Source organism: Beta vulgaris, chromosome 6, assembly GCF_026745355.1.
Source record: "Beta vulgaris subsp. vulgaris cultivar EL10 chromosome 6, EL10.2, whole genome shotgun sequence".
NCBI classification, from domain to species: domain Eukaryota; kingdom Viridiplantae; phylum Streptophyta; class Magnoliopsida; order Caryophyllales; family Amaranthaceae; genus Beta; species Beta vulgaris.
In genome coordinates, this window is record NC_079207.1 from 46,532,265 (window position 1) to 46,547,944 (window position 15,680).

A 15,680-nucleotide genomic window follows, 5' to 3' on the forward strand; every position below is an offset into this window, starting at 1 on the left:
TATTATTATCCTAATACAAGTGCCTAGATGTTCTATACTATGTAAATTACTTGTAGATTATGAAAGACACGGAACAGGTGAAACGGATTGGAGAAGCGTATCATAATATTGAAATATTGCTTTTTTTATTTTTTTTTAAAAAAAAAGGTTAAAGAGACCACCTTTTCTTTTCAGGTGGTGTTTTCAAGAATGATTAAAAAGACCACCTACATATTAAAAATGATTTCTTTGTAAGATAAAAAAGACCACCTATCTCTAAAATGTGGTACCTTATCCTTCTTTTTTTTCCCATTTTAAATTCATAAATAACCACTTATTTTAAGGAAGTGGTCTCTTCTATCAAATTAAGAAACCACCTACAATAAGTGGTTATTTATCCTGAGAGACCTATGAGTTGAAGACCACCTCTCATGTGGTCTCTAAATGATATTTTAGGAGGTCTCTTTAGGCTTTTTTGTAGTAGTGCGTCACATATGAGGAAAGACCTGCTAAATTCTTGACAGGAAGGTGCGTAGTACACACAATAAAGACGTCTATATCGTGAAAGTACTTTGGTCTAACCACGAGTCTAAAGAGGCAATGTGGGTAGTCGAAGATGAAATGAAGACGAAATATCCAGACTTGTTCCTTGATGTGAGTTACGAGGGCGTAACTCGTTTTCTTTAAGGGGGATGTGAGTTACCTATTTTTATGAGACTTTTATGCATTTTTATGCTTATTTTGGCGATTTGCACATATTGGTGCAAAATAAATAGATTTTCCGCATAGAAAAGTGTGTTCAAGAAGTAACACAAGTATTTCTCAAATGAAAATTTAGATCAAAATTTTTCGATATATGAATTTTGTGTCAAGTTTCGGGACATAACATCTTTTAAGAGGGATAGACTGTAATCCCCCGTAAATTTATGAATTTTATAAATATGTTTTAGTGTATATATATTTATATTTAAATATAATTAAGTTTAAAATAATTTTTTATTGATTTAAAAGATTGACTATTTTGAAAGTCCAAGGAATTATCTTAAAGACATAAGGAACTTAAAATATTTTGTTAAGGCATGCTTTGAAAAATATTTCAAATATTAGTTGGATTTGGAAAAGGATTTTAAATAGACTTGAGGAACTCCAATACTAATTAGATAGGAAAATGAACTTCTACTAATATTAGGAGTTTATTCATCAATCTTATTCATTGTTTTATCCTACTTAGGATCCAATTGCCTTTTTCTAAGCCCAAAAAAAAAGCTTGTCTATAAATATCATTAAGCCCAAATATTTTACCCACAAAAATATTCTCTCTCCTCCTCCCATATCTCACCTTTTTTCTTGTGTTGGTTTGATTTCTTTTCTTCTTCCTCAAGTTTTGATTGAAGATTATGTTTTTATGTTTTGTTTTAGTACTAATTATTATTGGAAACTTTAATTTACTGTTTTAATGATGAATCTATGATTATATAAATTATGTAGTGAAAGAATAAAAATTCAGATTTGATTATTATGTTTAAATTGGATTTTTAATTATCAAAGCATGAATTTTTACGGTGTTAAACATTGGAAAATCAAATTGATTTCACTTATGAATTTAAGCATTTTTGAGTATGTTAAAAGGGAGTTTTAATAATTTACAAGTTTATGGAATTTTAGAAAGGTTATTATTAATGAAAATTTATGGGTTTTCATGACTGGTATAGTAGTACTATTCTAGGGAATATGAGTAATTGAGGTTCTAACGAGAAAAACAACTTTTAAATATTTTTAGAGGTAATTTAAAGTATTTTAAAGTTGCTAGAATTTATTTGGAGTATTGATTATAAATTCTATTGGTAGTATTAGGCGGAGATTACTCTATAGGCGATTTCTAAAGAATTAAAAGTGGCCTATCAATTTGTCTACACAAGGTGCGTACATACCTATTATGTGTTTTTTTTTTGTAAGAAGAAGTGGTCCGGACCCCGTTCGGGTGTTAATGGGACAGGCACACTTGAGAGTAAGGGGGAAGGATAAGGGGAATCCCTACCCTCAAAGTGCCTCTAGTGGGGATTGAACCCCCAACTTTAAGGGTAGAAGGGTGCTCTCCTCACCACTAGACCAAGTATTAATTGGTCGTACATACCTATGTGTTGTTTAACGTAATATCATGATTTTAGGAAGGAAAAGTTATGTTGTATCATGTATAGGAACTTTGTGAATTTATATATGATTTCTATTATGATTGAGTTTTACATGTTTCATGGTTGTATGGAATATTGATGCAAGCATGTTGGTTGGGAACTTTATTTATTAATTCAAATGGGGGAATTAATATATTTATCAATTGGATCATGAATGAATCATGTGTTCTCTTATATTATTAATTTTACTACTCTATGAGGATTGTGGGCCTTATCTGTTAAGTTGATAATTTATGACTTTGAAAGGTAAGTTGGTTGTTGGCTAGGTTTAACAAATAAGAAGAATTGGATTAAATAAGTAATTAATCTTGGGTTGTAAGTTGTATGATCACTTATTTAATCCTAAGATAAAAAGGAATAAAGTTGTGAATGTTTGATTATATATTACCTGTATTGCTTGTGTGTCATAACAAGTAATAATTGGTAAATCATGTAAAATGAAACTTGGATAGTAATAAACTTTAAACTGGTGCACGTCTGAAGTTGGACAATCGGGAGTTGGGGTTGATGGTGGTCGTGCCATGGCTTGTTCTGGGAATTGGATTAATCATTGTTCCTATTTTTATTAAAAGGTTTCTCAATATCGTAGGTCATTATTGAATCTGGAGTTGCGCTCGTATTTCGTCTTCCAATGGAAAGGCTGGTTTTAGATGAGACAACTCGATCCAATAACTATTCCATTAAAATAATAAAAAGATTGTTAAAGTTTAGTTTAGTAAAAGTGTAACACCCCCAAATTTCTCTCTTTCTAAAATATATATTTAATATAAAACTCCTTGAGAAACTTGAGAGTATTATCGCCATGTGATAACGTTAAAGGCTTTAATACTAACTACTAACTGAACTTGAAACTAATGCAGCAAATAACTTAAATAATTTCTCTTTATTAATATAAACTTTATTGTACAATTATACAACAATGGATTAAAGAAACTAAAATAAAAACTCTTGACTAATTATGATTCTTCACTAGCTCCCCCATCTGAAGTATGCATCAAATCAACCTGTAAAATATGCTCGCCAAAATAGGGTCATCACATTCACAGGGACAAAACCATAAAACAAAACAAATAAAAGCGTGTGTCAGTAAAAGTATTGAGTACATGTATATGCGGAATATTAAACACTTTATTTAGTTTGACATTTGAAATATTTAATTTCGAAAAACCTTTCTGGATACTTGATAATACTTGTATAATGTAAAGTATATAACCTTGATAAAAAAGAAAATATTTTTTCTTGCCTAGGTACCTTTCCTAAAGTGTGCACACACCCCCAAGTTTAGTATTCCTTACCGAGTCTATTACGAGGGGTTACTACCTTGTTCACACGATTTATCCAAAAAGTACATGGGTAAATAATATAATGGCTACCGTTCTTGCTAATAAATAACAAGTCGTTGCCTGGGTAAATAATATTTATAGCTATTGTTCTTGCTAATAAGTAACAAGTCGTTGGCTCATTATAATTGCGATCATAAAAGATCATGTTTGTGTTACAAATCATTCGGAAATAATCCTCCCTTAAAAAGAATAGTTCTACTTATAAATTTAGCAGTATAAAGACATAAATAAAATAACTTGCTTAAGAGGTAACTTTTGAAAAATAATAATAATTCAAAACAACTCCTTTTAAAATATTTAAACATGAATCTAAAGATTAAACTCCTTTTAAAATATTTAAATATAAATTCAAACATCAAACTTTATAATTATATTAAACGAAAGACATCATTCAAATTTCATAAATAAAATTTAGAAACATTCAAACATGTTCATATAAAACAAATACAGTTCATAATAAAACTCATAAAAACATGTATTTCAATCCAAAATATTTTCATAAAACTTGATACTAAGCTTGCAAAACAATTATTAAAGATCTATACATACACACACCTTGAAAATTAATAACTACTAAGGAATAAGAGAAATGGAAGGCTAAGAAAGAGAGAGAGTTTAAACTTGAGAAAAGAGATGTATTTCTCAAATTTGGTATGAAGAATATAATGAATGGAGAGTTGGAGACTCTATTATACTAGTCTGATAGGTAGAATCGGAATAGGACTAAAAAACTAAAAGATAAATTTAGGAAAAAAGATAAACTAATCTAGCTAAGATCTAACTAATATTTATGATTATCCAACTAAGATTAGGAAACGATATAACTTATCCCATAATACATAACGATAGAAGGTAAAATAATTAAAGAGATAAGTTAAAAGGAAAAGGTTACAAAGTTTAAAAAACATCTAACTCACCCGCGTGAGTTTGCCATCGAATTTTTTTTTCTTTTTCCTTTTTTTTATATATTTTATGATTTTCTATTAAGAAATATCTTCAACTTCTAAACTAACTACTTGGATTATAATTTGTAAACTTAGGCCCAATATATAATTTGAGCTAGAAATTTATTGAAAACCCCATAATATATCATAAAAGCCTATTTAAAACCTTTATTTGTTACTTTGCATAATCTAATTAAGCATAAACAACTACCATAATCTCAAATCCGAAAAAAATGCATAATCATGAAAAGAGTTAATTAAAATCTATTCAAAATGCCAAACAGTGAAGCCAATTAAGGAATTAGATTTTTGAACTTCAAAGTACCAAAAAAAAAATAAAAAAAAAAATCGGATCTATGAAGAGGAAGGAAGGAAAAACAATGAGCATGATTATAATCTAAAAACAATTTTTAACAATTTCCCATCAATTAATATCACCATATTAATTATGCAAATTAATCCATAAATAAATCCCTCCATTGATTGAATAAAAATAATCAAAAGAGCACATGAACACGTGATCATAAAATATTATGCAAGAGGCAAAACTAATACCACTTTAAGAATATAGATGAACATATAGCCGAATTTCAGGAAACAAATTTCCTAACATCTACCACAAGATCGCATGCATAACATAAATATGGATCATATTATAAGGAAAAGAATGTACAACTTTTATAGCATGTTTTCCACCGGATTGCAAGTGCTAGAGATCAAAGAACAGCAATTGATGTCCTTCTATTTAGTCCACGAGCACCAATTGAATTCCCACATTTGCTAGAACAGAAGAGGATGAACAAATTTCACTCTCTTGCTTTTTAGGAAGTGTGGCCGAATTTTCCAAAGGCAAATAATATGGTTTTCTCTCTCTTTTTCAGTTTGAAACTTACTAACAAAAAGAACGCTCTATTTCACTCTCATATTCTAACCTTTTATAACAATAGAAGAATAGGTTTAGAGAGAGACCTAACCTAACCCTAATTTCTCCTATTAGCCAATTTCCTTAATTCAATTAGTATTACAATGTGTGACCTCATAGGATTAGGTTTTAACTTAGTTGTACGTTCAACCAATATTATCCCACTAACCAACATTTATTCTCTAGCAAGTAAATGTGATTACTAAACTAACGTAATTTATTATATCTATAATAATTCATTTTATATTTAGTGATTGCTGAGAATGTTTAGGACATATTCCTTCATGAAGCTCATCCACTAAGTTCTCGAATGATAGTTTGATCCTTATGCATTAAAGGGGATCCATTCCACTTGTGAGAATAAAACAAGGAAATTATTGATCCTATAGTACCATACTTAAGTGCCATTAGTGCTTTAGCTTACTTAGCTTTAGTTTTCTCTACTAGGTTTTCGTTCTCGAATGATAGTTTGATCCTTATGCATTAAAGGGGATCCATTCCACTTGTGAGAATAAAACAAGGAAATTATTGATCCTATAGTACCATACTTAAGTGCCATTAGTGCTTTAGCTTACTTAGTTTTAGTTTTCTCTACTAGGTTTTCCTAGCAAGGTTTTAAAAAGACAATTAGATCTAATTTTCATATATTATTCTAAGGTGAGTGTTCAGAATAGTATATAGATCAGTTAATAATCAACCATACTACTTGGTTGTATACTTGTATTGTGAATAGTGTTTTATGGATATTTTTGAGTTTCATGTGCAATTGTTTTGGTATATACATATCTCCTCCGTCTCTTAATAGAGTTCATATTTTTCCATTTATGTTTGTTTTAAATAGGTTTCTCATTTTTTTCGGTATAGGTTCATCAATTAAAATACTCCCTTCGTCACATAATACAGTGCTCGCATTCATTTTCAGGTGTTCCAAAATATTGTGCCTATTTTATCTTTTTATCAATTCATTTGGACTAAATTATCCTTCATTTCTACATAAAACTTTCCAAAAAAAACCCTCCATTTCTTTCGAAATATGTGCCCCTATTTATTATTTTACACCATTCCAAGTAACATTTATTACTTTTTTATTTTATTTTATTTTAAAGAAAAAGAAAAAGAACTAGTTTCAAGATTAAAGTACCAAATAAAGCACTTCCTTAAATATGTTTTTGGGAAATCCTAGTTCTCCTTTCCATTTTTCTTAATTCCCGTAAAAAATCCACTAGTGGAAAAAACCTTATATATCACTAGTAATATATATGATTTTTGTACAACCGCATCCGAAAATCAACATTAAAAATGGGCAAGAAAGTTGGGTGTACAATCTGATGTGGTTCTCATGTGGACCGCATCAAATTAAATAAATCGATGCGATTTTTTTAAAATCTGATGCAGTTCAGTGGACCGCATCAGATTGTTTTTATTTTTGCGCTTAGCCCAGCACATTGAATTATGGCCCAGCACAAAATGGCCGAGCCTCCTAATACTAAATCCCCTCCTCACTCCTAACCCTAACACTCTCCTCTCCTCCAGACCCACTCTCTTTCCTCCCTCATAACTATCAAACCCTAATCTCCCTCCTCTCCCCTCTCTCTCTCTCCTCGCTACTCCTCCCTTACACCACGCCGTCATCAAATATCCCTCCTCTCCCCTCTCTCTCCTCTCTACTTCTCCCTCACACCACGCCGTCATCGGTATCACACAACACCTTACCCCTCTCTCTCCTCTCTACTTCTCCCTCACACCACGCCGTCATCGGTATCACACAACACCTTACCCCTCTCTCTCCTCTCTACTTCTCCCTCACACCACGCCGTCATCGGTATCACACAACACCTTACCCCTCTCTCTCCTCTCTACTCCTTCACGAAACGAAGAAACGAAGATGAATGAAGAAAAATCAGAAAATGAAGAACGAAGATGAAGAAACGAAGAGCAAAAATGGGAAATAAAGAAATGAAGAACGAAATGATGAGCGTAACAAATAAATGAATTGACGAAGAATCGAAGCGAAATTGGTTCGTTTGAGTTTTGATGGTTTCTAGTTTTTGGATCTGCTTGTAGCAGTTTTTTTTCTCGTTTTTTCGTTTTTTTACCAGATTTTTTCGTTTTTTTACCAGATTTCTTCTTTTTTACCAAAGTTTTTCGTTGTTTTTTACCAGATTTCTTTGGGTTTTCATTTTTTTTTTACCAGATTTTTTCGTTTTATTTGGTATTTCGTTTTTGGATCTGATTTTGGATGTAGGTTTTTATTTGGGTTTTTTGGGCTGCCGTTTTTGTTTCGATGTTTTGGTTTCAGGCCCTTAATTGTTTTTGTTTTTTTTGGATCTGATTTAGTTTTTTCAAGTTCTTAATTTTTTTCGTTTTTTTAAATCTGATTTAGTTTTTTTAGGTCTTAATTTTTCTCTTTTTCGTTTTCAGGCTCTTAATTTTCGCTTTATTTTTGTTTTCTGTAGTTGTTGGTTTTGGATGGTATGGTTGTTAATTTTCTGTACACATATTCAGATGGCATGTCTGTTATGATCTGTACACATATTTTCTGTAATATTATATATATTAATTTCGTGTACACATATTTTCTGTATTTATGTTGAAATGTTGTTTCTATGTCAATTCTTTATTTCTGTTGTTTCTATGTATAATTTTCTGTATTCATTTTATTCCTCTGTTTTTTTAAAAAAATTATCGTACACATATTGTTGTAATTATGTGGTATAAGTTGAGTTGTTTGTGTAATTATCGTACTATATTGTTGTAGATTGAATATAATTGGATTGTCAAATCTGATTTTCTTTTTTTCTTTTTTTTTTGAATTTTTAAATGTTCAATTTGGCTGGATTTGGGCCTCTAGCCGCTAACAAAGTACACAAAAAATTACTTTATACAAAACACAATATTGTGCTTTGTATATAGTGCTCTTTTTTTTACCCTCACAATTACGTATCTGATGCGGTCAATGTACAGAACGCATCAGTTTCTGGACTTACTTATGCGGTTCTTATGAAAATTGCACCGGTTAACATAAGTAACTGATGCAGTTTTTCTTAAGAACCGCATTAGTAAATCATTTACTAATCCGGTTTTGGACCAGATCAGTAAATAATTTGGATTTGATGCGAGCCCATTTGATGCGGACCAAAATCGCATTAGTAAGCTCGACTTTGACCGCATCAGATGGGGTTTTTTCCACTAGTGATGAGAAGTGAACATTATACTATGGGACGGATGGAGTATTAATTATTTAGCTTTTATTTTTATTATATTTCCCATTTCTCCATAAACAAAATGACTTTATAAAGTGGCCCACATTTTCTCATTCAAGAGTAGTGTACTAATTTTAATTTTTAATTCTGAAATAATGCACCTAAGATCCCACTTATAAGTTCTCCTTAATACTTGTGCCAAAACGAAAAGAGAGCTCTATTTAGAGATTATAACAAAAACAATATTACTTGTCTACTATTTTCTATACTCTTCTCAATTTCACCGTTAACATTTTTCAATAAATTCATAGCATTTATCATATACTTCCTCCTTTTCGTTTTACTTGCAACATAGTTTATTGGCATGCAAATTAAGGAAGAGATTAGAGAAGGTAAACAAACAAATTTATCAAGATAATTCAAACAATGTTAAAAATGATGAGTTATTATACTTTTCTAATCTTTTCCTTAAACTACGTGCCAAGGAGTCATGCTGAAAATAAAAAGAAATGGAGGAAGTATTCAGTGCAAACTTGGTTCTATCGAAAAGAAAAAAAAAGAAAAAAAGACTTTTGGTTACCTTAGAATTTCGCATCCACTCTTGTAATTTTCATCCATGGCCATATATCCATTCGAGATCACTGTTAGTTTCCAATTTTGGTTTAATAGATGAACTCATATGATATAAAAAAAAGTAGGGATATTCCATTTGGTACCATTGAATTTTTGGCTTTTCCATTTGTACCACTGTTATTTTAAAATTCCACATGATACCACTCTAATTTTATATTAATCTTTATCATACCATTTTTTTAAGTAAAATGTTAGTTAATGGTTGAATAAGAATACGGTTTTATTTGGGTTTGCATGTTTCTATTTGCAGTTGCAAAAATTTAATAAATTAAGATTTTAGGGTGTTGTTTTAACCCATAAAGCTCTATTTTTTAGTCAATATTTTCATAAAAATGATCATAATATTTTATGTTTTTATTGTCAAATATGACCTCAACTTTGACCTTAACGACTAAAACGATTACTAAAACCTTAACGCGAATTAAAACATGTAAATCGAAGTAAAACTCTAGCATATTCTAACTTAAATTAACACTTTACTTAGTTGAATGCTACAATAGAGAATAAAATCAAATTATAGTGGTACCATATAAAATATCTGAAAAATAGTGGTACCAAATGGAAAAGCCAAAAGTACAATGGTACCAAATGGAATATCCCTAAAAAGTATAATAAACTTAAAATTAGTCATATTTATACTAAATATGTTAATTTTTAAAACTAATAAAAACGATAATGAACATACCCTAAATATGTCAAACATGTTTCCTCTACATCTGTTATCAATATTACCCTACTAATTCTGGAGAGTAGAGTTCCTACATATTGGCAGTTGACATAATAGCTACTGTCAGTGGCGGAGCCAGGATTCTCAAAGTGGGGGGACAAAATTCAACCGTCAAACATTCGAAAAAAATATATAAAAAAAACAGTACAATAATCTATGAGCGGGTGAAGAAGTTTCTTGGAATTTCATTCTTTTAAAGAGAAATTGTCGAAGATCGGGTTGTTTTCCCTTAGCCTTGGACTTGTTAGAATTAGATGAATGTGAATCACTTGACATTTCCTATTAAATTGATAAACCTTAATCAATTACATATCAAAGCATTCCTCTTCAAACCAAAACTATTTAATATTTCAATTATAAATCAACTCATATTTATAATTTCCTAATTAGAAATTTCAAATTACAAACTAACAATTTCCTAAATCATGAGTTCATGACCAATGCCAATTTCCAAATCAACAACAATTCAACAAATCAATCAACAACCATAAATCCACAATCACAAATTAACATTTCACAAATATCATAATTCAGTAATTCACAACCAAATAATGTAAATTGTAAATATAAAATATTACCTTAAAAAAAACTTAAACTAAATCTTAGGGTTAGTTAAGAAAACTTACAAACTGCCTGAAAAATGTAATGGGCGTCTCGGGAGTCGGGCGGCCGGCGAGTCGGCGACCGCGGATGAACGCGTGGGAGGTGGGGGTGGCGGTGCGCCGGCTTCGCTTCAGAGTTCAGCCGTCGGCCCGTCGCAACTCTTCGCAGCTTCGCTTCAGAGTTCGAGTGTTCGGTCCTCAAATCCTCACCGGTCGTCGTCGTCGGCTTGAATCTCCGATCGACCATCACCGTCGACGTCTTTAGAGTTTAGGGTTTCTACTTTCTCTCTTACTCAGTCTCTCTCTTCCTCAGTTTCTCTCTCCTCTTCAGCGTCTCTTGGTTTTTTTTCAAAATGCGCGTCTCTGATTACTGAGCGTGTTTTTTTTTTCGATTTTTTTCTTTTTTTTTCTTTTTTTTTTTAAGAAATTATTTTTTTTAAAGTGGGGGGACATCTGTCCCCATGTCCCCCCAGCTGGCTCCGCCACAAGCTACTGTTGAGTGTTGACCATTCCACTACCATTTACCTTTATGGAGAAGCAAAGGCTTATCATATGATAATCCGCCCATCTCCTTTCCAACCAAAAAATAAGGGTCTGTTCTTCCCAGCTTATTTTCAGTTTAGTTTAGTTCAGTTCTTTTACTCTCACATATCACTATTCATTTCAGTTCAATAAAGTTCAGTTCAATTCAGTTCAGCTATTTTATGTCGAAAAGAACAATGCCCTAAAAGTATATGAAATAAGTTTCACGGGCCATATAAGATTTTTACTACAAACTAAGACAAGTGCACTTTAAATTCAAAACAAATCTTCCAATCCGGCCGAATATAAACTGTGTAATGCTGACGAAGCAACGGTAAGGGTGAACAAGAAAACTATATTTGGGACCTGAAAGTGATTCATCTTTCAATCCACCGAATCATCCAGGTCCATCCCTACTTTTAGGGCTATATTAGAAGTCACCAATAAACCAAACGCGTGGGTTTAAGAATTATTGTGTACACCTCAACTACAAAAAGATAGTCATTGACACACGACACAACTAACTGTAAGTAGATATTTTGAGAACCTAGGCCGACCTCCTGAAGATGCTATAAGCCACAGCAACAGTAGCCACAGACCCAACAACAGCAGCTGCCATTAGAAGATCACTTTGCTCCCATTTCCCTGCCCAATCTGGCAAGCACACCATCCCTTTCTTGCAAGGCCCCTCCGTAGTTTTCTTTAGATTTACTTCTTCAACTTCACCATTCGCGACAGTCTCATCCCTGCAACATGAAACTGCATTTGGACCCTGACAACAGCCTGTGGTGCTTTCCTTAACCTCATTTCCAGTCTCCTCAGACTTCTCTAGTGTTTTCTCTTGAATGTTTTCAGTTAGGGGTTTGCTCACTTCTTTCTCAGGAGCCTCAACTTTCAAGCCCATTTGACCCCTGAAAGTGATAATTACATGTCAAAGATAGATAAAGTAAACACACCTCACAATGAAATACTCCCTACTCTTGATAACACAAAGCACCCATCTTTTTCATTCATTAGATTTATAACATTACGATCAAATTACAAACACTTTCCCATTTTTTATACCTTATCTTATCAATATCAACAATCAATGTTTGATCTCAAAAGGCATATACCATGTCTTATATCATGAAGTTAGAATAAAATTCAGCAGCAGCAAGCCGGCATGAAAGAAGCACCCTACCAGACAAAGTATCTTTCATAACAGATAAAACTTAAAATACCTCCATAGCTTTTCTATGATTTCTCCCTTGCCAATATGCACATCAAGCAAGTCCTGCACATCAGATGGAGTGACATAACCATACCTGCAAGCCAAGAATAAGCAACTAATAAGACCCAGACACCATATCACCTTAAGCGAATGAGAAAGTAAAAGAAAATAAAGAAGTGATACTAGTATCTTACCAATCCCCAGTAACCTTTCCCTCAGCATTTGTCCCAAAGATGATCAAATTTCCAGCATACTTGTGACCCCCAACATGAGAACACGCACTCACAAAAACTTGATCATTCAAACCCCTCGATCCAATCTCGTCCTTAAACTTTTCAATGAGGACAGGACCACAGACACCACACCTTTTATCTCTGTTAGCATGGGCACAAACAAAAACGTATGCACCAACCAAGGTCTCAGGCACTTGAGAAGCCCATGTCCTACCATTCACAAGAACATCATCCACAAATGCATCCACGTCTGCCTCCTTCAAACCCCTACAATCAGCAAAAGTTGCAATTGATAAAGTTAAAGAGGCAATAATGAAGAAAATCGTTTAAGGAAATTAAACAATAAACATATGATGAAAATCGCATGGTTAACTGTGCACTGCAAATTGATGATAATCATTGCTTTTTATCATGAAATACATGCTCCTACAGAAAAACCCAGCATGTAAATTAAAGCTCATAAATGACGTAACCATCATTAAAAAGTTAGATAAGTTTAATCATTGTAGACAATGTTATCAGGATCAGGATTCTACTTTGAATCACAGGGGTAGGTGGGATCGAATCGGTGGGTTGTAAGATCCTAGAAATAATTATGGTAGAATATGGTGAGAACCTCATGTTAAAATTTACGCACATTAATAATGACTTATTTTATTGACAAATGGTAATAGTTTTTCAATACTATAAGATTAAAATAACATGCCACCAAAATCTAATAGAAGATATATAATATGTGAAATTATGTTGTGACTATTTTACGATAGGATTGGATCATAGAGTCGTATGATCGTGGAATAATATTAAGATTCTACCATGTGATTTTTTGTGGTTGGGTAGGATAAAAAGATCCTACAAAATTAAGATCCTACTTGGGATCGGGATCGGTTAAGTCCTTCCGGATCGTAGAATCGTAAGATTCGGACTGGGATTTTAACAACAATGATTGTAGATTTTCTTTACCTGTATTTGGCCATCTCTGGGAAGATGTACACATCACCGTCTGAGCATTCAGTTCCATTGCATCCCCCACATATGGTTAGACGAGTCTGCACAGTTAGAATAACATGACAAGCATGGTCAGGGGATAATTCCAAAGGTGGGATTTAGGGCAATAATTTTGTGATCCCTTGATAGGTGATTGCTTACTTTCTAATAGTACAGACCCCAAATAAAGTATTCGAAACTCCAGCTAGTACGGAAAACCGAAGATATAAAGTGAGATCATTAACTGGTTATGATTAATGTATCCATGCTCGAGAGCTATCTCATCTTATTTACACCCGTAAGAGGAACTCACTGATCAATTTTGTTGCAAATTTGCCGAACAGCCTAGAAAATTCAATTGACATCACCTTACATAAATTCTTCCATCCAAATTTAGATATATTTCATCAAAATCGCAATACAAACTATCAGAAGACAGGATGTATCTACAAGTTCTCGCTTAATAATGTGAAATCGAAATTCCTAGATTATATTGTCACAACCGTGGAAAACATGAAGAAAGACCAAAACGAACAATAGGTATTGGTGTATGAAGCACTACAATCCAATGTATATTTTTCTTTTGAAAATGGTGATAAAATGGTGATACTACAAGCACCTGCTAGTTCATCTCCGAGTTAAACAGTACACAATAATCTCAACTCTTCAACCGTATTCAACAATTATGATTGCATATTTAGATGGTTCCGATTGTAATAATGTAAATTGATCACGAATGTACATTAAACTTTTTACAACTATATAATAGTAGCATTTTAATTACGAGAACCTTATTTGACTTCCGAAATTTGTTCATCCCAAGTATGAACTCAACAAATTCTTGATACTTCGCATGACCATAACAACTAACAAGTCCACTAGAACATCATACAGATACAAAACTCGTATAAATGGGCAGCACATCAACGGATAAGTCAAACCACAAAAATTTGTTCAATTGCATTTATATTCCGTTTATCCGCCGGTTCACCTCCAAGATAAACAGAACAAAACATTCCTCCAATCTTCAATTCTATATCCGACAACTACAACTGCATATTTAGATTGTTATGGAAGTAAATCGAATCATATCAAGATTGTATTTACGACAGTATAGTAGTAGCATTTCAATTACGAAAACACCATTAGATAAAAAAAATTTTGTTCCTCACGAACACAAACAAGAACAAAATTGATAACAAGTCAAAATCACAAACACAAACAAAACATTATAGAGATCGAATAAATGGACAACACATCACCTGATCAAAAAAATCCAAATAAATCGAAAACCATCATCAAACGACGCGCAGCATAAACAGTAACAACAACACGAAATACGCAAGTAAGTAAGTAGTAAGTATTACTAACCTTAAGAGGAATATCATCCTTACGAGCTTTGAGAGCAGAGGCGAGAAGCTTAGGAAGTGGATCGGCATCAGAGTTTTCAACAGAAGAAGGCCAAGATTCAGGGTTTTTGTAGCAAAGGAAAACATGGCGATCGTAAGAGTCAACGGTATTAGCGAGGGAGAGGGAGAACATTTCCGGACGATCGAATCCATAGTTGACCGAGTCTTCTGCAGCCATTGAAGAAGGTCGAGATGAGGTTGAGAAGAAGAGTAGTTTTGCGAGGGAGGAGGAGAGAGAAAATGAAGTTGGGAGGGAGAAAGAGAGGAGGAGGTGATGTTGTCTTTGGTGCTGCTGTTGCTTATGCAAATGGATTGTGGTTGTTGAAAATATCTCAAGTGGACGCCTTCCACATCCAAACGCCAAACGCATTTTTGCCTTCTTTCTTCTATTTTTGTTTATTTTATTTTGTGGGATTAAATGAGGTCTGTCCGACTTCTATTTTATTTACTTGTTCAATTTATTGATGTGTGAGAGAGGTGCAAATGTAAGTAGATTGATTGCATATCTTGTAATACAAGTATGGTGATTTATATATTAAGGTTATGTACAAAGTTATAGTGTACGTTCAATTGCATAGTAAAGATTGATTATTCACTTATCTATATTATGTTCTTAACACTTCCCCTTGAATAATCATTCATAGACATTACAACTAACTGAGTCATTAAAAACCGTGTCAGGTGATAAGTTTGTTAGGGGTTTGAAGATTTGATCTCATTCTATTACTGTAAGCAAGGAAAAGCTTTTATACAACCTAATATGATAAGGCT

At 32.7% G+C, this 15,680-nt stretch overlaps 1 protein-coding gene across 1 annotated transcript; it reads right to left on the reverse strand.

Moving 5' to 3' along the window:
* Positions 1 to 11,322: 11,322 nt before the first annotated feature.
* On the reverse strand, positions 11,323 to 15,319 carry LOC104896763 (altered inheritance of mitochondria protein 32). Its single transcript, XM_010683550.4, has 5 exons — positions 14,872 to 15,319; positions 13,477 to 13,562; positions 12,475 to 12,780; positions 12,291 to 12,374; positions 11,323 to 11,978 (listed from the first exon to the last, which is right to left on the reverse strand). The coding sequence occupies exons 1-5, from the start codon at positions 15,277 to 15,279 to the stop codon at positions 11,615 to 11,617; spliced, it is 1,248 nt and encodes a 415-aa protein (XP_010681852.2). The 5' UTR covers positions 15,280 to 15,319; the 3' UTR covers positions 11,323 to 11,614.
* Between the last annotated feature and the right edge of the window lie 361 nt (positions 15,320 to 15,680).